The 25,589-nt window shown below is 38.7% G+C and overlaps 1 protein-coding gene across 1 annotated transcript in view; it reads right to left on the minus strand.

The window, feature by feature from the left end:
* Nucleotides 1–25,589, minus strand: part of LOC150085154 (T-box transcription factor TBX10-like) — a 139,520-nt gene that overhangs the window by 56,578 nt on the left and 57,353 nt on the right. The window contains exons 3-4 of the mRNA XM_090373054.1: nt 10,907–11,023; nt 6,479–6,635 (exon numbers count right to left, since the gene is read on the minus strand). Coding sequence (XP_090229180.1) covers nt 6,479–6,635; nt 10,907–11,023 — 274 coding nt within the window. The remainder of the gene's footprint in view (nt 1–6,478; nt 6,636–10,906; nt 11,024–25,589) is intronic.

Here is a 25,589-nt window from a genome sequence, read left to right on the forward strand (position 1 = left end):
ATGTTTCCTTTATATTTTTATTTCTGTAACTGCGCGTATTTCTGCGGGTATAGGGGCTAAAGACTAATCGAACCATCTGGTAGCTGGTTCCCTCCGAAGTTTCACACAGGATAGCTGGCTCGAGGGAATCAATTTCATCTGGTAAAGCAAATGATTAGAGGCCTTGGGGCCGAAACGACCTCAACTTATTCTCAAACTTTAAATGGGTGGTGAAAAGTCCGGCTTGCTTGACTCGAAGCTCGGACGAAAGGATGCGAGTGCCCAGTGGGTCACTTTTGGTAAGCAGAACTGGCGCTATGGGATGAACCAAAAGTTGGTTCATCCGAGTTGGTTTTCTTATTTTCCGAATTTAAAATCGGGTCATAAAATCGTGCAACCTTCGGCCAAGACCGGTGGACTCGGACTTGTGAAACATTTTAAATTCTAGTTCACTCAGAGAAAATCTCCCGCAGTTTACCTAAACAAATTGATAAAATCATTTATTTGCTTAATTTCTGTGCGTCCATCATGCAGCTTTTTGATTTGTTTATTAAGCGCCACATACACTTCGATTCACGAGGAAATGCATGTCTCATGAAAATACTCATCACTATGCTAGTTGAAATATCTGTTTAGAGGAACCTTGATACAAGAGTCATAGTGAAACAGCATTTATGGAACCTTGGATAACCAAAAGGTGACAAAGAAATTGCTGTCATAATTACTATTCTTAGATCAATCATCTTCATCTGGCAAGAAACTCTTGGAGGTAGTGCAAAGGACCGCTTTGCATCTCTCTCTCTCTCTCTCTCTCTCTCTCTCTCTCTCTCTCTCTCTCTCTCTCTCTCTCTCTCTCTCTCTCTCTCTCACACACACAGACACACACACACACACACACACACACATACGCACACACACGCACCTCATACTCTGATTATATAATTAAAGATAATGTCAGAACGAAGAAGCATGCAATCATTGTTTCCAGAAGATAATGAAGTTACGTCCACAAGTGTTTGTTTGCATTTGTTATAATTTATGGCTGCTTTGCATTTTTTGTTTGAATTAGCCTCATTTTTGACTTCATATATTTTAATATCAAAAAGCTTCAATTTTTCTTAAGCTGTAAAGACGTCTATTTGGCTGTGCATTCACGAATTCAGAAACAGTTCTTCTGAAAAACAATATGATTCCACTTGGAAATTAAAGCTTTACATAATACACGTTTGAAGGACTCGTTCGAAATAACATATATAACTGTCTTCTATGAGTTTCTAAGAGTTAGGATTTAGGGATTGTTCAGGTCACTTCCTTATAATAGGTCCGTTCTTCACCGGCAGTTGTACTTATTTTTCACTGGGGGAAAAAAGTCAGATGGTCGAAATCTTGGGATTGTTCTTCGAACCATTCAGATGCAGTTTTGGCACGGTGGATAGTTACGTTGTCGTCTTGAAAGACTCCATCGCGATCTGAGTAAAAATGAAGCATTGCAGGATGAAGTTGGTCCGATACCACAGAAAGATATTCAGTGTAGGTAACACGACTTTCTAATGGTATGAGCCACTAGAAAAATCTTGTCTGGCCATCCTTTCTCATATGCAAATGACACAAATGAAGTTCTTCGACTTCTATATATATATGTTCTATATATTCACAATGGGGATACAATGCCCACTTATAAGGTGATTAAGTGACAAGAGTTCTCTTTCTTAACTCACTTATCTTTCTTTCTTCCTTGATCGGTGACAAAGGTGTCACCGATCAAGGAAGAAAGGACTCCCTGATTCTGAAAAGTACGGAAAATTAATTTATTTAATTAATTATGATCATACTAATTTGCATAATTACCTTAATTATTGCATAGCATGTTACATAAATTGTGGAGGTGATTAACTTTAATTAATTTTGGTAATCAGTGTTCCTTAGAAATTGATTAAAACATTGAAACTGTAACATCATGTCTCTTGACAATCCAACCAACCGTGTTCAACATCGACATGTTTTAAGGATATCATAACTGACTTTCCCAGATGCTCACTAAGTGTACAAAAAGATGTGGAATACTAACCAGTCTTACTGTATTTCATTAATTCTCTTCAGTTATGGGTCAGTTAATATACACTCTCGCCTAAAAGTTTGGGATCAAGTTTCTTTTTTCTTAAATTTCATAAAGTTTTTATTAAAATAGAACCAACTTGTTTATCAATTTTTAATAAAATATTTTCTATTATGTATAAAAACTGAAATAATATTTAAGATTTTCAAGAATATTCCAGAAAGATGTAGAGGATTCCTGAATGTGATAGAACATTGTAGAAAATTCCTAAAAGTGGATGATGATGATGATGATGATGATGGTTGTAGATGATTCTAGAATGTTTTGCAATAATATAAATTGAGAAGTAAGAACTGTAACTTAAAAAATCGAACACCGTTATTCAGAAAGAGTGTTTGGGTAAGTTTTGTGTACTTCGTGTTAAACATGGCAAGAAATAAGGAACTGGGTGTGTAAAAAAGAAGTGCTATTATCCTGTGTATAAAGAAAGCTATTCCATGAGAATGGAATAGCTTTCTTAGTTTCATTTGAAGGAGTACAAACGATTCGACGATTCAAGGAGACTGACAAACCACGATCCGTGCATAACAACGGAAGCACAAGTTAAGACCATAACACTGATTACTAAACGCAACCAACGACTTACTGCACCCGAAATCCGAACTGAGTTCAAAAGGAACAGTGTCTATATCCACTGTAAAACTTCGTCTTAAACAAGCAGGAGTTCTTGGTCGTGTATCGGTCCGAAAACTTTTATTCAAACTGGAAAATTAAAAGAAACCGTTGGATTTGGCTAAGAGCCTACAACATCGGACAATCGAAGATGAAAAACGTAGTGGACGGATGAATCTAAATTTGAAATTTTTGGATCCAAGCGCAGCGCAGAATTTATGTGAGACTATCAGCTGTAGAAAAAATGGTGCCATTTTTTTTATACTATGACTGTAGACACATTGTTAAGTGCCTACAGTCAAGGACGATGGTGGTTTCATCATGACCTGTGGTTGCTTCTGTTTTTCTGGAGTGGGTGATATCGTCAGAATTGAAGGAATTTTAAGAAAAGAAAGTTATAAAAACGTTCTTGAACGTAACGAAATATCCTCTGGACTTCGTAGAAGAAAATTTTATTACAAAACATTGACCAGCTCTAATCTGTGCAGGGACTGTGTCCAATTTAGTTGCTGGACACAGTCCAGCAACTAAACAACAGGAGAAGATATTACGGATTATGGTGTGGCCACCCCAATAGAGCTTTTATGGGATCATCTAGACCAAGGGTGGCCAACGAGTCGACCGCGGATTTAATTTCGGTCGATCACGACGAATTTTAAATATACAGTCATCCCTCGATTTGTGCACCTTGTGCAATAAAATTTTTCAGATGGTAGATCGCGGCGCATTTTGAAGGAAAAAAGTAGCTCGCATCACATATTAAGTTGGCCACTCTTGATCTAGACCATGAAGTCTGCCCATCTTCACAAAATGTGTGTGATCCTTGCAGATCGCTTGGAATAATTATTTTATAATATGCACTATTAGACTAGACATAGCCAGATTACCGCGTCTGTGTAAGGCAGTGATAAAATCTTGTGGATGATATTTTGATGAAAAATCAGCACAGTTGTTAATATTAATCATTTAAATATTTTTTGCTTAAATTTTTCAATGCTTAATAAAAAATCTTAAGATTCTTTGTAGTGTGCGTTTTTTTTTTAATTTCAAAAATTAATGAAAACTGTTGTCATACCCTGTGATTCCAAACGTATACTGTAGTATATATGTCTTATTGGCTACATAACGTGTGTTTTCGATCTTTGTGTTTATTGTCATTATGCTGTCATAAAATGGAAGGCTTTTTCAGTAACTGCACCTGTTCGTACCATGCGATATAATGCAGGTGGGCAGATACTTAGGGACTCTGTATGTATACAATTCAGTTCTAGAATGGGCAAAACGAAACATTTGAGTGAACAGGACATGGTAATTGGTGTCGGACAAGCCGGTTTGAGTACATTGGAAGCTGCAATGCTGCTGGGGTATTCACGTAGGACTGTGTCGAGTTTATTGAGATTCGTTCAATAACCAAATAACATCCAATCAACAATGATCCTGTAGTTGGAAATGGATCGTTGATGCGAGAACCAGCGGAGACTCGAAGACCTGTGCAGAGTAAAGTGGCACTACAGTCAGTCTAATAACAACCCAGTAGAAGAGTGGTAGCAAAGAAAGAAGCATTGCAGAATGCACAACTCGTCATACCTTATGAAGGATGAGGTATTGCAACCGGGTTACGCTCCTGTCAGAAAAAACGAGAAAGTACGGTTACAGTGAACTCAAGAATGCCAACACTAGACAATAGGAAACTTGAAAACAGTTGGCTGGTCCGATGAATTCCGCTAATGGGAGGGCCAGATTGACTAGATAAGGCGAAAACAACATGACTCTATTGACTCATCTCTCCAGGTGTTAACAGTGCAGGCTGGTGATGGCGGTGTAATCGGTAGGGAATGTTTTCGTGGTGCATTGGGCCCTTTGATACCAGTGCAGCAACATTTTTGTCTGTCAGAAGTTACCTGTAAATTGTTTCCAACCAGATGCATCCGTCCTCCCTACACCAGGTGGAAAAGCTTTGAGTCAGAATCCCAGACGCGAGGAATTTTTATGAGCGTTTTTCACAACGTGGCTGAGTTTGTCGGTCCTAGGCACGGTCTTTCCCCAGGAAACAGAGATTTTCGTTCAACAAACAGACAAACAGGCATAATATATACGGTGCAGCATGGTCTAAGTGGCTGTTGCACCCTATAACAACGCCCTCGTGGGTAGCACAGTTGGTAAAATCACCATCCTCTCCACACCGGGTGGAAAATATCTGGGTTTGAGTCCAGTCCATGACGAGGGGAATTTTTATGGGCCTTTTTCACAACGGGTCTGAGTTAGTCGGTCTCAGTCGAGGGTAGCATAGGTTTTCTCCCGGAAACTCGTGTTTTTCATCCATAAAACAGAAAAATCGACACAGAACACGCAATTTACAGACAGTATATACGGAGCAATATGGCCTTAGTCGCTAATGCTCTTAAAACCCAATAACAACAACAACCAGGTGCATTCTTTCATAGTCGCAGTGTATCCATTTACAAATGAGTTCTTCTAACAGAGTAATGCGCCAGGTCACAAGGACAGAACTGTACAAAACTGATTCCTGGAAGCAATATTAGGGCGAATTCAGCATATTGTAATGGCCTTCCCCAACTACAAGGTCTCAATTCAATTGAGATCTGGTAGTTGGGGAGAGGCCACTACAGTATGCTGAATCCAATTGAGCGCCTGTGGGAAAAGATGGAACCAGTTCTTCGGAGTAGCGATCCGCAACCATCCAGTTTACAACAGTTGTAGGAAACAGTTGAGTCAGCATAGCTCAATATTCCTCTGACGCACTTTCTACACCTCACTGAGTGCATGTTACGACGACTAGAGGCTGTTTTGAGGATTAAAAAGTAGGGGCCTGCTCGCTATTAGGTATGTGTAACTAATAAAGTGGCCACTCAGTATATGAAGGTATTAGTTGAATTAGTTAGTTTCTTTGCTAGTTCAGTGATAATCAGAGAAAATCATTCATGGTTAAAAATTTAAAGCAGTGAATACATTCTGTTACTACTATGCAGGAAAATTCATATTTTCGCATTTTGCAGAAATACAAAATATGGATTTTCCTGTCTGAAAGTTACCTTAATGTTTGAGAGTTTTTATCAGGTGTTTGATGTAAAAACTGTTGTTTTCGTTCTTTCTGCTTACTTTCAAAGAAGATCACTACTTTATCTTGGGGTTATCTCAAGGTCGTTTCCATTGCGACGATAATTTCTTAGAACGGTTAAAACTAATGTAATTGGAAACCTTACGCTTTATTTTTCTTTTTTTGCTACCAACTGAAAGGGAAAGGAAAGAACTCCACAGTGCAGAACTTTGCTATATCTAAGATCACTGCAACTAACGAGTCCGCACTGTAAGGAAACTGTTTTAATTAATTGAGTGGGTCACAGATTATTAGCTTACTGTTATTACAGTAAACCGACCTAAAAGCCTTCGTGATTACGACCCTTGGTAGAAGCATACTTCTTTGTCTCCCTTCGAAGTAATTAATGGCGAATCTCCTTCATTTCCGCTGCAGTACATAAAACAATAAGTTAATTGGTTATAAATAAATAAATAAACAGAAGACGACATGTTTTCGAATGTCTCTGGGAATCGTTAAAATGAATGAATCCCAAAACGATGTACAGTGGAGTTGTCCATATAACAGGCAAGCCCTATAAATGCTTGTATTCGTATCAGTCGATGTTTTTATGGTGGGAACTATTGAGAAGTTAAATGATACCTGAGGAGGAGGCTCATCTAAATTCATCTAATAAACAGTCTATAAAAAAAAATTAACATTTTTATACTTACATGTCCATTATCATCCAGCTGATTGTTTGTTAGTTTTAGCTTGTCGAAAGAGACCACTTGTTTCATCCACTGCGCACCTTTCGCTGGCGATTCGGGATGGACGTGCATTCGTGGGGGCATGTTAGGGTCCGCCTTACCAGCCACCACCCAACTGGAACTAAACGCAAGACAAAAGATAAAATTTTAGTTTTGAATCGTACTCTGAGAAACAGATTACAAATTCTTAAGACAATCTGAAGAGAATAAATTGTAGTTTTGTTATTAACGGCAGCATCAACTCCTACCACGTCAGTTTGAAAGGAATCCCCCTAAGATCGAGGTTCCCAAAGTGTGGGGGCCCACTTGGCTTTCTTGCGGGCGCGTATTGTTTTTGTGAAGCACTTTTTTTAATGAAATATGGACAAACTATCCCACTGAATCCAGGTACGAAACGTATTTTAATTCAGTCTTTGAGATTAAATGTATTTAAGTATATTTTAATTCATAAAAGTATGTATACTCATAGCTAAAGTTTCAGATCTGTTTTTTTTTTTTTTTTTCATTTTCTTCTGGAAGATGGGGGGGAGTCGCGTGCTGTGCTATAAGATGATGACGTATTTTAAGAAGATTATATGGATTGCAATTTTAATATTAAAATTTTACAGTAAATGCAATACAAAGGAATAGCATATTTTTTTAATTACGTTTCATGTGTTTTATTATTTATTGTCGTTATTATTTTGGTTTGTTTTGTAACCCCAATTGTTTCGCGTATGTGAAGCCAAGGGAAGAGTATGTGAAACCAAGAGTATGTGAAACCACACTTTGGAAAGAAACCCCTGTTTATACCAAATAAAACATATCAGATTATAACCTAAATTATTAATTTAGGTTAAAAAACTTTATAATCCAGATTATAACCTAAATACGAATATTGAAACATCCTTTATAGCCAAACATCCGTTATGTACCAAATCCTTCTCATAGAAGGAATGTCGGAAAGTTGTGAAACCCATTTATTTTTCAACGTAGTTCACTCCTAAGTCAACACGCTTTCTATTATGATCCACTAGCTTCATAACACTTTCAAATAAAATTAAGAAGATTTTAACTCAAACCCGTTGTTGGCTGCATCCATCACAACGTCCAGTTTCTGTTCTTTCAAGTCCTTTTTGAGATTTGGAAATAGAAAATACTCCGATGCAACCAAATCCGATGAATAGGGCAGATGCTGTAATAGCTCGAAGCCACTGTCACCCAGTGTTGCCTGAGTCACAAACGCTGTTGTGTGTCCGGTGCATTATCTTGATGCAAGATCACTCCTTTGGCTAATTTCCCGCGCCTCTTGATTAGAATAATTCTCGGCATTGATAGTGGCACCTGGTTCCAGAAAATCAATCATGGTCAATCCTGCATTCCAGAAGACGGGTGCCATGACTTTCCTAGCCTTCTCCCGCACTCGAAACATTTTAGGCTGGGGGGATAAGAGGGATGCTTCCACTGTTTCGATTATTCTCTTGTTCTCTTATTTCAGGGTCGAAGTAGTGCACCCATATTCTTCCATAGTGACATACCGACCTAAAACTGAACTTCATTAGCTTCAAAATGTTACACAATCTCATGACAACACATCTCTCTCTCTCTCTCTCTCTCTCTCTCTCTCTCTCTCTCTCTCTCTCTCTCTCTCTCTCTCTCTCTCTCTCTTTCCTCTTCTAATCAGCATTCAGTGCTTCAAGGACCCACGTCTTCATGCCTAAAAAACTTACCACAATATCGTAAGCTGGCTCATAGGAGACATTGAGTGTTGTCTCAATGTGCTTCAATATTATTCTGCCGTCTTGCATGATCAGGTCATGAATGGTATCCACATTTGCACGTGTTGACACGGTAACAGGTCTCCTACTGCAGAATGTATCTTCGACACTGTGTCGTCTACGCTTAAAAATTGCGCAACCCAGTTTTCAACCATGGCATATGAACGACAAGATTTTCTAATGTTTTCATAAATTTCTTTCCGCGACATTCCCTTTAAATGAAAGTACTTTATGACTGCGGTGTTTGATTCTCTCGACAATCTCCATCTTCATTCACCTTCACACTTCAACACCTTCTGTAAAGGAGAAGAATATAGTTAAAAACCCGAAATTTTCTGTGAACACACAAGAATAGTCACAGCACAGATTGGTAATATTGTCTTTCACGAAAACCTTTGCGATGTATATTGTGCAAAAAACCTTTTTTTTTTCCCTCCCTAGTATGTACCAAAGTCCCTTCACTCACGAATTTACTCCATTTCCTATCTTACAGACGTTTAGCTCCTGCTGTATGCTTTTCAAGTTATTTTGGTGAAAATCGTTTTCTGGATTATTAACTGGATTACCACATTTTTCTTCCAAACAAAAATCAGAACAGAAGTATCAATTAGCCATTCACAGTTGTCCAAACCCAACAGAGTAACTTCTGTCCTCCGTATGCATTGACTGAAAACAGAAATTCAATTCCGATTTTAAAAGCTTTTTTCGAGCGTTCCACACACACACTGGCCAAAATGAAATTTTGGATCTTGTCGGTAAAAAATAAATGGAAATAAATGGAAATAAAAGTGCTCTTGTGAGTAGCATCGTTGGTAGGATCGCCCTCCTCCTCCCCACACTGGGAGGAAAAGACCTGAGTTCGAGTCCCGTTGGGCTTTTTCCAACGTGAAAAAGTTAGTCGATCTCAGGTGAGGGTAGCATAGTTTTTTCCTGGACTCGGGTTTTTCGTACAGCAATCAGAAAATCTACCTCCGAATAAATCAATTTACAAACGATATACAAGGAGCAATATGGCCTTAATCGCTGATGCTTCTAAAAACCCAACTACAAAAATAACAGTGAATAAATGCAAATGAATGCAAAGAAAACTGTGACATGGGGGTGATGGTGTTGGCGCTGCCTCGTTGAATATAAAGACTGCACAGGCAGTTCGATTGCAGTAATCTGAAGCCAGAATGGGGATTACGCGTGATCTATCAGACTTTGGAAAAAGTCTTATTTGTGAGTACATGTTTAGCAGGAGCCACGATTCAAGAAACGAAAGACATAACTTTTTTCTTAAAAACATTCATCTCAGAGGTTTTTAATGAATACAAAGCAAGCGATTCTTCCACATCTCAAAGGCGTAAATGTGGCAGAAAAACAATACTTCAAGAGCGAATCCGTCGTACTCTAAGGAGGATTGTAAGGAAAAATAGGACATTCGTGTGCAGCAAATAACATCTGATTTCAACCAAGCCCAGAACTGCCCTATTTCAACCGTACCTTATGCAGGGAATTGAAGAAATTGGGTATTGCCCTATCGGAAGTCACTTGATTTAGAGAAAAACAGAAAAATGCGTTTGCAGCTGTGCCAAGAACGTCGTGATTGGTCAGTGTAACACTGGAAGAAAGTCATGTCGCAGACTTATCACGATACGCTTTGTTTTGGACTGATGGTAGGCAGAGAGTGTGGTGGGAACCTCACAAAGCGATGCATCCTGCTTGTTTTGTTAAGGGAACCCAAGCATCTGGAAGTAGTATCATGGCATGGAGAAGGTTTTGTTGTCACTGACTAGGTCCGTTGATACCGATGGAAAGTGGACTGTCATGCAGCGAGTACCTCAATTTTGTATTAAATCTAGTGCACCTTGCAAGTTACATTTTTATTCCGAAGGTAATGGCCAATTTATGGTGACGATGCAACAGCCCATCGTGCCAGAATCGTACAAGAATGGTTCGGAAAACATGACACGAATTTCCACCATCTTCCCTGGCTTCCACCTGATCTTAATCCTAAGAGAATGTGTGGGACGCATTGGAGAGAGCTATTCGGCATTGAAGTCCTCTTCAACTTTGTTGCAGCTACGCGATATTTTGCTATAAGAATGTTTACAAAACGCTAAAACATCTTATAGAATCCTTTCCGCGTAGCACACTTGCTGTTATTCGAAACAAAGGTGCCTGATTCGATGCTTAATAAGGGTTCGTATTTTTTTGGCCAGTGTGTGTATAAGTTTCAGCAACTTTTCGTGTTTGATATAATTACAGTACAGCAATAAGAACGTTAGGCGCACACTTATAGTTTAAACTTTAACGTTAAATTTGTAAAACAAACCAAAATAAAATTCTTTTAGTATATGAGGAATATGGATTTTGTAACTATAGAAAAGAAGGGGGTTTTGTACGAAGGGTAATTCTAAAAATAGTTGAACTCTTTTTCTAATATCAAGTTACGTGGATCTTTTAATAATTTGACTTCAAAATATGTTTTTTTTAATGCTTATACAGAAGCAAAAATGTGAAACCACTATTGAACTCGATACTACCTGATCTTCAAAAAGGGGTAAGGGGGGGCTGAAAAGATATTAAAACATTGAATTATACTGAGAATACTAGTTTGATATCGTAATTTCACACCTGAAGTGGTTCTCACCTGTGAAAAGCGTATCTGTATCGTTTGTCGTCCACAGGTACAAAGTCCATCATTAGTATATAGTCGGCCATCGGATCCATGCCATACAGCTTGACTTGGAACGTAGGAAACATCCGCCTACAGTGATATTAGCAGAGTAGGTTAGCACGAATCAAGAATTACTGGTAAATACGAAGAATAATCTGCAATATCAGAACAGGATTATAATTGCCACTTTTAGTCGTGAATAAAGTACAAGTGTTTGTTGGATAATGGTTCACTTACAATGTGCTTGTATACTTTATATCTCTTTATGTAATATTAATTTAATATTTATACAAACTATTGAAATTGTTTCTAAATTCTCTTATAAATGATTATTGCCACAATATTTGGTTTATCATGATTATCAGTCATATCATTTAACGTGTCGTATTTACTAGCATAATTCTCGAGCTTTGCTAACTATTATTTTTGTTAAATCGCTTTTATATTTTCGTTTTGGACTCATCGGCACAAGTGGTCTGGGGCGTTTGTTAGCTTCTGTTTCCATTTTTGCCCTCTTGATTTTCTGGTTAGCATGCCGGGCAGCACAGTTGGTAGAACCGCAGTCCTCCCCCCCCCCCCCCCACACAGGTTTGAAAGTCCTGAGTTCAAGTCCTGTCGATGATGTAAGAAATTTTTATGGGTCTTTTTCACAACGCGGCTGAGTTAGTCGGTCTCAGGCGAAGGTAGAATGTTGTTGTAGGGTTTTAGGAAATCAGCGACTAAGGCCATATTGCTCAGTGTATACTGTCTGTAAATTGCATGTGTTCTGTGGTCGATTTTTCTGTTTTCTGGACGAAAAACCCGAATTTCCGGAAGGAAAAAACCATGCTACTCCCGTCTGAGACCGATTAACTCAGCAAAGCTGTGAAAAAGGTCCATAAAAATTCCTCATGTCATTGGCGGGACTCGAACTCAGGTCTTTTCCACCAGGTGTGGGGAGAATGTCGTTTGTACCGAACTGTGCTGCCCACAAGGTTGGCATGGATTTTTCTCCCGGAAACTTGGGTTTTGCATCCAGCAAACAGAAAATCGACAACAGAACACACGCAATTTACAAACAGTATATACGGACAATAGGATCTTAGTCGCTGATGCTCCTAAAACTCTACTGCTACAACTATTGCAACAATAGCTAGGTATCTCCTTCTATTTGCTTTCTTGGTGCTTCTTAAGAGTTTTTTATACATAATTTGTGTTTCTTAACTTATGTTTCTTGTACATAATTTGTTCTTTGTACTCTTTATCCTTGAATACTTCTTTTTGCTGTTTGTTCTTAAAGTGTTAACGATTTAAATTGCGTTTGCAGTCTACCTTATTGAGCGAGTCTGATAGGTGGATGAGGCTTGTCTAATTGTATCATTGTCGGGCAGGGTTTTGCAACCAGGTTTTCGATCTTTAAAGTTTACAGTCTTCCAGTAATAAGCTGGGACAATGTGTATACTCCCTGTGATTATTTCTGCTTGCACAGGGTGATAATGAGAGTCAGTAATGAGACAGGCTAGTAATGAGGGTCAGGGGATTCTTGCAACTCTATTCAACATCTGAACATCGCAGTATTCAGTCCTAAGAAGGTTTGCATATGGCAGTGTGGAGTCGAAATGAGAAGCGTGCATTGGAATAGGTAAAACACATCGGATGATATATAGTGTTATCAGCAACGGATTTCTAATTCAGTATTGCCTTTTTTCATATGGCCCACAGTATAGCATAGGTCTGCTTAGAAAAATTGTTTTTCAGTGGTCAGTCTAAACTGGCTGTCAGTCTAAGTAATCACTTCTTCGAGGAGTCATCAGCCCTGTGGAAATTTCCACAGGGCTGTTGACTCCTCCATAGTTTTCTGACAGCAAAAGAACCCCGAATGTCCCTATGTGGGTGATTGAAACCACAGTGGAAAATTAAGTCCTAAATATTGCTTAACCCAGTAACTAGAAAGCAGCTGAAACAAACTAAAATACAAAATATAAATTTCATGTCGATCGAATCCAGTCAACAGACCAAAATCAAAATGCAAGTATCAAACGTAATATCTGCTAACTAAAATTACAAGACAAAACATAAATTAAATACCAAGTTATAAGATTTTTAAAACAGAAACTAAAGAAAAGGAAACCAAAGCCATTGACACCGTACATCTAAGAATAAAGGAGGGGGAGAGAGAACAGAACACGGAGGAAACAGGAAATTTCCCATCTCCTGTACGGAACTGTTGCAGTCTGCAGCAGTTCCTTTAACATGGTATAACAGTGTTTAATTTTTTAAATAATTATTTGTAAATTAGGGCGATAATTATGCTAGTAAATACGGTATAGTGTTTCTGTTACAATTTACGCAACATTTTGAAAGTTTGGATTTCTGGAACCAACCTTGATTAAACTGATGCTTCTTTATTATCTTAAATCATTAAGTTGATTCTTTTTCTGCTATAATTTGTAAATAACGGTCGAGATTACTTTGTACCATGTGTACAGTCGCAAATGAACAGGTATAAGAATATAAACTCGCTTAATTGGCCTGCCACCCTCTTATAAGGAGATGATAGGCCAATTGTGCGCGCACAGTCGAAAGAATGAAAGCTTTGCTGACTTTTGAAACTTGATAACACCGTTAAAGTGTTGCGTTGTGGCAACTTCATTAATATTTACGATTACAGTACTATGAATTGCTTTTCGTTTCCATTGATATGTAGCTGACGCTCAGAAAAATAAACGTAAACCGATATGTGATGGCGTAGGAACCATGTACAGAAAAAACAAAGGAAAAACTTATTTACTTGTAACTTCATTTGGGTTTAGTTTATATTTTTGTCTGACAAGTGTTTTTTTATTGAATAAGTTATTAGTGAATAAATAACTTACTAATTTTAATTTCTCCATAACTCTATGATATCCGTTTTGTTTTTAATGAACAGCACTACATTTAGCTGACTTAGATATTTTTGAAATGCGTTGGGTGCATACACTCATGAGCCAAAACATTATGACTACATACCTAATGGCGTGTTCGGTCACCTTTCGCCTTAATAACCACCTGCACCCGGCGTGGCATCGATTCCACGAGACTGTGGAAGGTGTGCTTAGGTATTCTGGACTAGCACGTGGCGACAGAAGGACGTTCCAGAGCTTGGCAATGGAGCGGAGCACTTGAATGGACTGGCGAATGCTGCGTTACACCGCATCCCACAAATGTTCGATGGTACTGATGTCGGGGAAATTTTGCGGCCAGGGGAGGCGGCCGTAGCCTAATTTTTATTTTTATTTTTATTCCAAATGTGGTCAATTGCCTCCTGTAGTAGGATTATGACCACCTGCAGGATAATGTTCGATAAATCGTCGAAACCCACCATGGGCTTTCCTGGCTGCATGTTTGCCCTATTCAGAAAACTTCATATCTGCCAGTATTTTAACTTCCAAATCCCTTTCTTCCTCCACTGTTTTTAATTGAACCTCACCAAGTGTATAATTCATTTGTGTGTTGCTATTTCCCAAGTGTAAGACCTTGCATTTAGCAACATTAAAACACTGCTGCCACTTTTCTGACCATTCCTGAAAGCCTGTTCAAGTCATCCTAAAGGAGCACTGCTTGGCCCTGATAATTAACCACTCTGCCAATCTTTAAGTCGTCTGCAAATTTTAACATCACGCCTTTTATCCCTTCGTCGATGTAATTTATAAAAATCAGTAACAGTGGTCCAAGAACTGATCCTTGAGGGACCCCCTTCCGACGTTACACTAATCTGAAGAATATCCATTAATCACAACCGACTCGTGTTGATGGAATGGAACATTATCTGCCACGCTGGTCCAGTGTGGGTTGGTAGACCGACCTGTATTTATTCAGGGGCTTGAACCTCGGTCTGCTCAAAGCGCGTAGACTATTGCATTCTCGCCTCTGACCACTCGACTACAGAGGCCCATAATTTAGATTTAATATTAGGGAATATCTTGTTTCCAGGCAGATGGATAAGTCAGATAATTATCTGTGGTGTTCAATTAAGGAGCATGTGGATATGTACACTCCAACAAAAACAAGAAATTGTTTACAGTTTTGCTAAGGTTACTTCACTCACGCCACTGCTGATGCCCCTTGCAAATTGCGACGTACATCCCTGTGTTATGAAAATGACGGACTAGAAGCAGGCATACTGAATGACTAATATTTTGCAGGATGCATGACAGATGTACACTTGTAACCTGACTCAGACTTCTTGGCCGCCCTGAGCATTTTTTTATTTTTTTGGCTCTTCTGACTTTCTTCTGTTTACTGATATACCCTACTTATTGAAGATTAATCCATGTAAGGACAGAATTACTCTCTGTGGGCGTACTGAACTCCATGATTTTCACGGAGAATCCATCAAATTGAGAGAAAATTGTCACAATTTTTTTTTTATTTACTCTTCAGTAAAGTTTTATAATTCGTGACTCGCTAAGAACGAAATTATAACTTATTTTAAACCACTGAAAGGTTGCTGACATAATTTAATGAAGCAAAAGGTGGTGGTATACTCAAATACGCTGCTGTTGAAAATAAATAAATAAATATTCTATTTATACTCCGGGATGACCACACGGTCAGAAGATAAGAACCAAACACAAAACTGTATGTAAACTCAGTGGTCGGCGTCAGGTGTGGGTATCAAGGTATGCCCCCCTCCCCCTCCGGAAGCTTGGGGTTTTGGTCCGGCTATGGCCACTTCGGTTTAACTTTGTTCTCTCACTCTCTCTGATTTTAAGTGGTTATTTATCGGCTGATTTTATGTGGTTATTAAATTTACATGTAACAGGTTGTGTGCGACTTTCTTTAATAAGTCACAAAGAGAGATCGTTTTATTTCATAAACAACGAATAAACCTTGACTTTACATTAAAGTCAGCCATCCTATGCATATTAGTATTACTATTAGTATTCCAGGGACAAAATGATGCAAATAAGAAAGCGTATATAGCATCATATTCCCCCCCCCCAATCAACCCATATCGTGTTCCCATACCTTCTAATAATTTGTAGAATCCTCTAAATGCATTTAACAACCCACTTCCACAATACCAATTCAAAGTTCATTCCAGTCAATCAGTATCCGCCTGAAAGCAAATTTCAGCATACATGTATTTGTCTTGGTACCGTCCTTTTCCAGTTTAAATGAATGTTCTCGTGTGTGTTTGTGTCATCCGAGAAAGGATAAGGATGATATTTATTAAGCTTATTCAGCCCATTTAAAGCCTTAAACACCTTCATCAGATCGCCTCTCAGATGCATAGTTTCCAGACGTTGCAAATTAAGTCAAATTTTTTCTTCGTAAGAGTACCATTTTTGTGGCTTTGACTAATCTTGTTCTCAACTCTGGACTCTATCCAAAGATCCACATCCTTCGAGATCCGTATGCAGTACTCAAAATGCATTGTAACCATTTATCTTATATAATATCACCTCTTAGTCCCTGCTAGCAAAATTCCTGTATATCGTTGACAGAATGTACGAGCTGTCCACGCAACCTGTCTGTACTGCCCAGAGATCATGTCCGTCTGTACAATTATACCCAGATTTTCCATTCTCCACTACCTTCAGTTTGGTGCCTCCAAGTGCTATGATATTCTGGGATTACTGCTAACCAATTGCACTAGTTTGCATTTTTCTTCTTCCTCATTTATCCCTTCAACTTCCGGTTTCTGGAACAACCTCCCTTCACACCTTTTTCCTGAAAATTGCAATCTGCAGAAGTTCAAGTCTAATGTCAACAAGTATCCTCTTTCATCTTCCCAACCTTCAACTCACGCACGATACTAGGTACTATAGGTTCTAATACCTTTCGTGTTTGGGGTTAAAAAAATGTCTAATCTATCTGTAACTTATTCTGGTCATACGCTAATTACTGTCATTTAACACTCTGCTCTCCTTTGTAACATCAACAAATTTAGACATTAAACTTGCTGTCCCTATATCAATATAGTTCATAAATACCGAAAACAGTTAGGCGACCAACACCGAATCCTGAGGAACTCCTTTCGACACTGTCAACATAAAAAGACAGCAGTCTTTTATGTGGACAGTGTCAAAATATGCGATGCTGAAATACATATGCATTTAATACAGTAAATACAGATTTACTAAAGTATGATGTCAAAATATTTTTTTCATCCAGTTCCTTTGTGTCTATCTCATTGTGGCTAATCGTGTTGGTCAGGCATAATCCCTAAATTTAACAAATCCATTCTGTGAATTTCTTGTGACTTCATCCCTTAGTTGACTACTCTGTCTAAGACCGTTGTAGTTACTTTTACAAAAACAAAAATCCTCTATAGCAGTTACTTTAAGTAAATCTCAAATCACTGTGATCACTGCTACACAGGGGTTCCCTTATCTGGAGATTCTTAATGAATGAACAGATCACTGCTGGTAATCAGATCGAGTATTGCTTTCTCTTTTGGCTCTCTAACATGCTGCTGCTGAAAACAGTCATCCAGTAAATCCAGAAAAGTTGTGCTGCTGTGGTAGCACCAACCATAAGTTCCAGTCAATATCTGGTTTACTGCCCCACAAATTTTGTAGCCAATCTGATTTACTGGCCCTCTGTTTGTGTAGCTATTCATCAAACTAATGACAGTCATTTCTATAGTACACTCCTACTCTCATATTTGTTTTCCCAGTGCTTACGTTACACTAAACTGATTCAACATTGCACTGGTAATTCATGTCAGTTGGGTGTACTGCCTTAGAATCTGTATGTTTATTAACCGAGAACAACTCTTTCCCTTCCTTCTCCTGACCTATTGTGTCTGCATTTTTTGTCACCAGTGTACTCACCATATTCAAATTCTGCATCCTCTGTGTTTGAGCGGCACCATGTTTTTGTGGCCTAACCATACAGCCCATAAAATTGCTTGTCTCATGAGACCTTCCACAGTCCTTTAATCATCGCACCTTGTTTTTCAAGATATTGCACGTCGAAGACGAAGCGCTGCATGAATCAGTTTCATCTTTACTTACGACTTCTATTAAACTAAACGCTTATCCATCAAACTAGCAGTTTGTCGATCCACCTAGCACTGCTTCGATAGCATTAGCAAATATTCTTGCACCTCTTCTATTTAAGTGATATTATTTCGGAAAAAGAGTTTCCTCTTAACACCATACAGCTGCACCCGCGTTCAGGTGGATCGTGGTTCAAGCTCGCGTGACTGCTAAATACATTTAACGATTGTATTCATTGTAGAATTGATTAATTGTAAACTGTTTTTTGCTTAAATTTTGAGTGATTATTACTCGAAAATATGGTGTGGGTTCCACAAATCTTGTTATAATTTGAATAAGTGCAGATAACTTTGGAGGTTTGAATGAAAGGTTGAAGTTTGAATTATCATCAATACTTCACAGATGAAGCTAAAATTTTGGGGCTTTATTTTGAACGTAAGAACTCAATGTACCATTAAAATATGCTTTATTTGTAGCGCAGTTGGTGGTTTAACCTCTATTCTTATTAATAATTACAGTTATAAAATATAGTTAATACTCCACATTAAATCTAATTAATAATTTGACTAATCACCACGTGGAAAGTACACTGCTTACAGGTCTATCGAACTTTGACTCCATTTTTGTCGGTCCACAAGTCTGAACTGTAAAGAACCACTACTCGAGAAAAGTGCGCTGATTTATATCAGAGCAGAACCATCCCCTTAAAAGTACCTGGAAGCACCTTACCATATTGAACGCAGTTAATCTTTGGATGTATGAACTTTGAAATAAGAGTGGAGGAACACATCTCTTAATAAAAAGACATGCACCAGCAAAGGAAGGAAGCGTGGTAAGTCCGAGATAAATTGGGGATAACTAAATGCTAACCGAATCACGTGACAGCGTAAGTGTTTTTATGGCTTTATAGTGCTTATGCGTGGCGATATTGGTGTTAGTGTTTACGCGTGTTGTTAAAAACACACAAAAAATAGTTTATCGAATGTTACTTGAAGTATTTTGCCTCGCCCTCGCATGCAGTTTATGTGAAGTTTTCGTATAAAGTATCAACAAGATGGCTAAAATTATGACCGGATACGTACACTCATAAGAAATCTCCAGTCACATCATGGGAATTCCATTCTCCACCACATCGAGGTTAAAAGAGATTTTGTTTATGTACACATTTTTGTTCTGGGAAAGTCTGAAGCTATTCCGAATTCGGCGATTTTATGCTCAGGAATGAGGTGTTAAGAAACTTCACAGTTTCAATGCAATATGTACTCAATAGACATATCATTAGGAACACCACTCACTATGTGCCGGCTGTCTATGGCTGTGTTTATAATACGAGCCGGTCCGCAACAAGTTGCGTTACCAGGTCAAAGTAAGCCTAGCGCAGGCTGCTCGCCTTCGCATGTACCCATGTATATCTGTGCATGGACTTCAGAATTTTTGAAGACGTTGACTTCGAATTTATTTTATTTATTTATTATTCAATTTATTCCATATGCTTGACCCCTGAACAGCCTTCAGCTAGGAGGGTGCCTATATACATTTGTACATTATAACTTAGACAGCGAACATAGAAGTCGTACATAAATTACGCATATTATTATTATTTCTATTTCATAGAAACAGTTTCTATATAATATTATAAACATTAGTTTCTTTTTCCAACAAAATAACATCTAAAGTGAGCAAATAAGGCAGATAAAAATATATACAGTGACACGAGCAAAAGGTAGAGACATATAAACACATACGCGTCCTAATATATGCATATACAGCCAATACACATACATGCAAAACACATAATGATTTAAAACAAATTAATTCTTCAGCAAAGTAGAGTTCATGGGAGATTCCATCCTGAAGGAGATAATCAGGAAACTTCTACAGTTTTATGTGGTGGTACATGTCCTGTATCTTCTCAGATCTGTACGCTTTCTCATCACAGAACTTGTGGGGATCAATCTTCAGGGTGTTGTACGTTTGGAGGATGTTAGACGGAAAACATCTTCTAAGCATAGTTAAATTCTGTAATAAGCTTCTTAGGGGAATCCATGAACTATTGCAAAGGACGCGGGAAAGCCTAGGACCTGCAACAAGATTATGGACATTTGGAGCGTCAAAGCGATCGGTGAGGAGTTGACAGAGATTACGCAGATTTCCTGTAATGAGCAACTGATTCCAAGGGGTGCAACCAAGGTTAGCATACATGATTGATCTCGAGATGGTGAAAGGGAGGCCATTAACACGGTTCAACCACCTTAAAATCCAGTACTGGATACCCATGAATTTTTTGATGTTAGTGAGGGAAGCAGAGGACCAGATCGTCGAGGCATACATGGGAATCGGAACAAGACATGTTTGTATGTAGTAAGTGGCAAGTTTTTGGTTGTTTACTTCAGTAAGTTCCTGTCTTATCGCCCACATTGCTGACAGAGTTTTTGCTTTAGTGTTGGCAAAGTGCTGTTGGAAGGTCAGGCCTTCATCCCAGGTGAGCCCTAGATCAGTGTGATGAGAAACCTTTTGCACTCTAATACCATTTATGTAGATGTTTATGTTCATCTTCTTCTTCTTCAGGTTGGTGAAGGACATTTGTGCTGACTTGGTCGGATTTATGGATAGCCCAATATTCTCAAGATAATGGTCAGGTTCTTCTATTAGGGCAGTGGCATGGGCGTTGATTGCTTCAGATTTGTCACCGTGTTTTGACTAGATGAAGAGTTTTATATCATCTGCGTAAGAGCTGCAGTCAGGATGCGTAGAGAGGAAGGGGTCCAAAGCGGCAGCAAAAAATAGTGCGGAAAGGACGCCGCCTTGAGGGACTCTGTAGACGACGTGGTTCGATTGGAAGGTTCTATGTACTACTCTCAAATGCCTTTGTTTGAGAATGGAAACGATGACTTTTAATAGGCCTCCCTGTATTCTGAAATGCCTTTCAAGTATTGTCATCAAGGAATTGATTGAGACATTATCGAAAGCAGCTTTAATGTCTAAAAATACTACATCAATCTGTTCTTTGGCGTTCAGAGTCATTTGGATCCGAAATAGGGTGTCCATTAGATTACTCACAGTTGATCTCTTTGGAATCACAGTATGTAAATATGGTGGTCTTTTATGGAAAAAATGCATAACAAGAATTGGCAGCAGAGTCTTCTCGAACAATTTTAGTAAATTGCAGCTTATAGAGATTGGACGAAAATCCTTCTTGTCTTTCGGATGTTTGACTTTAGGCACGGGTTTTACAATATAATGTTTCCATATTTCAGGGATAATTCCAGTGTGTAGGGTTTTTCTAAATATGTGTAGCAAGACCTCGATGATGAATGGACTGCTTACTTTCATGATGAAGAGGGGGAACATATCAGGGCCAGAAGTGGATTTATTTGGGAGACTATTTAATGCCTGAATTACCTTTTCTTTGGTTATGGTGATTTCTGTTAGTAGAGGTCTGATATCAAGATTGGATCCGGATGGAGTCATGTTATTTATGTAATTTACCAGCCAACTGGTATTGTCTGGTGCGAGAGAGTTATTCTTTAAATTAGGGTCTGGAGAGATTCCGAAGGTACTGTTCGCCCATTCCCTAAATAAAGTTTCATCCATGGTGAAGTTGGTATTCTTGTTGTTATTGATTCTTTTAGACTGTTTAAGCTTTTTAGAAATTGCAAAGTTGTACTCTTGGCGTTTGTGCTTTAAGAAACAGGCTCGTTCTTTTTTGTAAGCGATGTAGTCTTCAGCGGTTCTGGTTTTCTGCCATTTTCTGTAAGCCTTTTGTTTTCTTATAAACACAACCTTCATATTGTTGTTAAACCACCAGTTAGATCGATATGAGATCCGAATCTCCCTAGGCGCACCAACACAAGCTATTTGAAATAATTCTTCAGCCAGGATGGAAGCGGCTTCAGGCCCTGACTTTTCTAACAGACAGTTCCATTTATACGTAGTGAGGCGATGGAGGATTATTTCTTGCTTAATGAACTTGTTTGAAAAGACTCTTCTCGTATGCAGCGGGCCACATCCTTCAACCGAGGCATTAGAGAGGTCGGAATGGGCATAAAATTCACAATCTAACGGTTGATGATGTGATTTGAAGAAGAAGGTTGGTTCGATAAGTTCCGCATGAGATATGTTGTGAAAAATGAGGTCGAGCTGCTGATTTCCGCGAGTTGGGGGAGTTTGAAGAGGATGAAGGTCGAGCATATGTAGCATGTTTTCCAGAGAAGACCGAGCCGTTGAATACCTTGGCAGGGGCATGTTGAAGTCCCCTACGAGAATAGTAGGGACGTTGGGTTGGAGATTGGTAGTAATCCAGGTCGCTAATTCCGTTCTAACCTCTAGGGTGTGTTCTGGAGGGAGGTAGACAGTGCAAGCCTGTATTCTAATTTCATTGAGGTCAAGGATTACAGAGATGGCTTCAAAGTTTTTGGAACTACTTGAGTTGGTCCTATGTCGAGAAAAAGAATTTTTATAGATAATTGCAACTCCACCACCGCGGCGAATGGCGCGTCCATTAACTTGAGAAGCATAGTTCAAAGGGAGGCAAAGAGTGTCAATACATCTATTGTGGTTCATCCAGGTCTCCATTAAACAAATAATATCGTACTCTTCAGTAAGGAGAATAGATTGAAGTGTATGTAGTTTGCAACTTATGCCTCTTATGTTACGAATGTAGCATCTGATAGTTACAGATGCGGGTGTGGATGGGACACTCTGTAATTGCTATACCTGAGTATTATTATGCCCCCTCTGGAGCACGCTAGCTTTTCTGTCTTCATAAGGTTTAATTAGAGTATTTTGTGGCCATGGGTCCAAGCTTATTAGCGGTTGGCAGGGGTCAGCTGGCTTAGAGACAATGAAAGAGGCATAAGATGCGTGCCGCGTACGTAGTTGTCTAACATCTACTCTGATGGAGTATTCCTTCCAATACATTTCTATGATTGCCTGAGTAGTGGTTTTTGGATCTAATCTTGACACAAAGATTTGGTCCCGAGTCAGTACAGCCATTATGTTATAGTTATATGCTGGGCAAGTCTTTCGTTGACTGGGTTTCTGATTATGTCGTATGATACCCTTTTCATTGATGTTTGTTAGAGATGGAGGGAAATACGACACAGCGCTGGGATTAAGAGGTTGGTTCTCTTCGTGGGTGCTGTTTTGGTTGTCTCTACCTTTGGGTCGGATGCCAGTTGGGCTGATAGCGGTAACGTCGGCATAAGACCGCCAAAACGATTGTTTTTGCTGTGGCGGGTTTAGGCAGCAGCCCACAACCTCGTTGACTGTATCTACTGAATTAGTGCCAGCAAGTGTTACACCCCTTATCTTCTGAGTATCCTTTTTCAACGTATGCTCTGTTGTCTTTTTTTTTTTTTACTGTATGAATTTCAGATGAGGAGTTTTGATGCATTGAGATGCAGCTCTGAGAGGAAACGGTTGCACTGTTATGCGGATGCTTATCGATTTTTTCCTGTTCGAAGGTGACAAAACATTCTTCAGCTTGCGGTATGTGTCCATTTGTTGCTGAGATCATCACTGGGAACTGTTTGCTACACGTGGATACTGGTACTCTCTCTCTGGCTCTAGTGTGACACTGCTGTCAGTGACCCGTTGTCGGGTTTCTGTTGTGATCGCGTCTGAATCATGATATTCATTATCCTGTTGTTTGTACTTGCCATATGCTGTACTTTCAGGTCTCATTGTATGGTCTGATAAATGGAGATTCATGATGAATTGCTTGAGGGTGAATAGCTCTTGAGAGATTTCTATATTTTGCGCTCGAAGTATTTGGTTTTCGTCAATCAAAACCGCTAGATTTTCTTGAACGTTCTTCAGATTCAGAGCTATACTTTCTATTGCTGCTGAGAGTTGTTCAGGGGCTTTTCTTGTGTTCTGAAAATCCGTATTTACCGTTAGCAGTGCATTACTACTCTCGGCATTGCTTATGCTTTCAGTTTGCGTATTTTTATTCAGAGAACGTGTACTGATTTCCTGGTTGTCAGAGGCCCGATAGGGCTCTAGATCTAAGTAATCTTGAGTGCTCAGAGGAAATTGTGTAAAATTATCATCATCCAGCGATTCATTTGTTTCTTCATTCATTTTTGAAGCTATTTCTAACGCGTGGTCACTCTCAGGAGTATCGGCATCGATACCCGTTAGAGTGTCAGGGTGTTTATTTTGTGGTTCTTGAATGAGAGCTTCATCTGGCGCCTTACAGGAAGTTATTTGTTTCGTATTTTCTTTACACTGATCGCAAATAAATACCCGTCTTTTAGCTTTGGGCAATTTAGTTAGGTTTATCTTGGTACAAGAATTACATATCAACCCGAGACATTTAATGCATTGATAATCGTTTCTTCATTATTTCCACAAATTTTACATATTAATAGACCCGGAATGATTTCTTGCTGATCTTGTGGACTAAGTATGCAATTCTGTATAGTTCTGAAATTCCTCCGCTATCTTTAGCGCACTTTTAAACTTTCTAGTACTTTCAGTGATTAAGAGATTATTGTGCCACCTGTGGGGTGGTACATTGTTTGACCATTATTGCTTGTGGCATTGTCTTAAGATTATTTGGAGCACTCGTCTTACTTCTTAGTTGACTACCTACGTAGGCAGCATTTACACGTGGTGAATCCCAAGGGGTTTATCCCGACAGCGATATATCCTGAAAGTTCTTGTTGTTGGTAATTAATGTGCACAGCTCAGAGAACGCCCTATTTTCATCTTAAAATACAAATAATATATTACCTGGATAAATCCAATATTTGAGTGATGTATCCTCTTGTTCAGCTCACAATGATGAATCCAACCATACTAAATTATAAGTTAAACTTTACGGAAAAGTTAGTAGAAATACCTGAAAAACGAAGAGCACTAAAATCGGGCGACTACCTCAAGAAGTCTGAATGGTTAAGAATTGCTGTTAACCAGTCCAGTAAGAGAAGAAAATTCGAGGTGGTTGTTCAAACACTATGTCCTTGGCCTTTACTATGCCGTTCATAGTAAAGGCCAAGCGGTTGTCTCCTTTTACAAGCAGGTTTACCATTGGAAACCAATTCTACCATCTGACGGGCTTTCGATCGTAATACTTAATTCTTATTACAATCAAATGCTAATGATCGTAATACGAAGTTTGTTAAGATGAAACTTTCGAATATTCACACCTCTCTCTCTCTCTTCCCCCCGCCCCTTGTCTTTTCGTCTTCTTCCCACCCCAGATATTATCACAACTTAAATATCTATGTCAAGATTAAAATAGGAGAGTCTAAAAAGTAGTTTACAAAGTAATGTACGTTTATTTGGTGATTTGAACATCCCTGCTATCTTCTCTGTTCCTTATTCTGATAATTCTTTCTTCTAAAAATTTATCGATATACTTTTGAAATGTATTTCTCATTTACCCCCAATTGTTTTTCTTTGGTTATCCAAACTTCCTCAGAACTAAATTTGTCAATGAACTGGGAAAATATCCCTTTGAAAGCTAAAAATTAGCATCGAATTGATTAAAATTATTGTAAAAGCAAATAACCTAATTAGTCAATTGAGAGATGAAATTTTCTTTTCACCGATTTGCATTTCTTTTCTGAAGGTGGATATTATCAAAGAAATGAATTAGACAAATATATTTGTGGTCTAATAATCCAGATTCCCACTCTTATGCTTCCTGATTTTTCTGGCACGATTATTTGCATCATTCG

The sequence above is a fragment of the Mastigoproctus giganteus genome, chromosome 5, assembly GCF_048544385.1.
Source record: "Mastigoproctus giganteus isolate SK-2022 chromosome 5, ASM4854438v1, whole genome shotgun sequence".
In the NCBI taxonomy this organism is placed as follows: Eukaryota; Metazoa; Arthropoda; class Arachnida; order Uropygi; family Thelyphonidae; genus Mastigoproctus; species Mastigoproctus giganteus.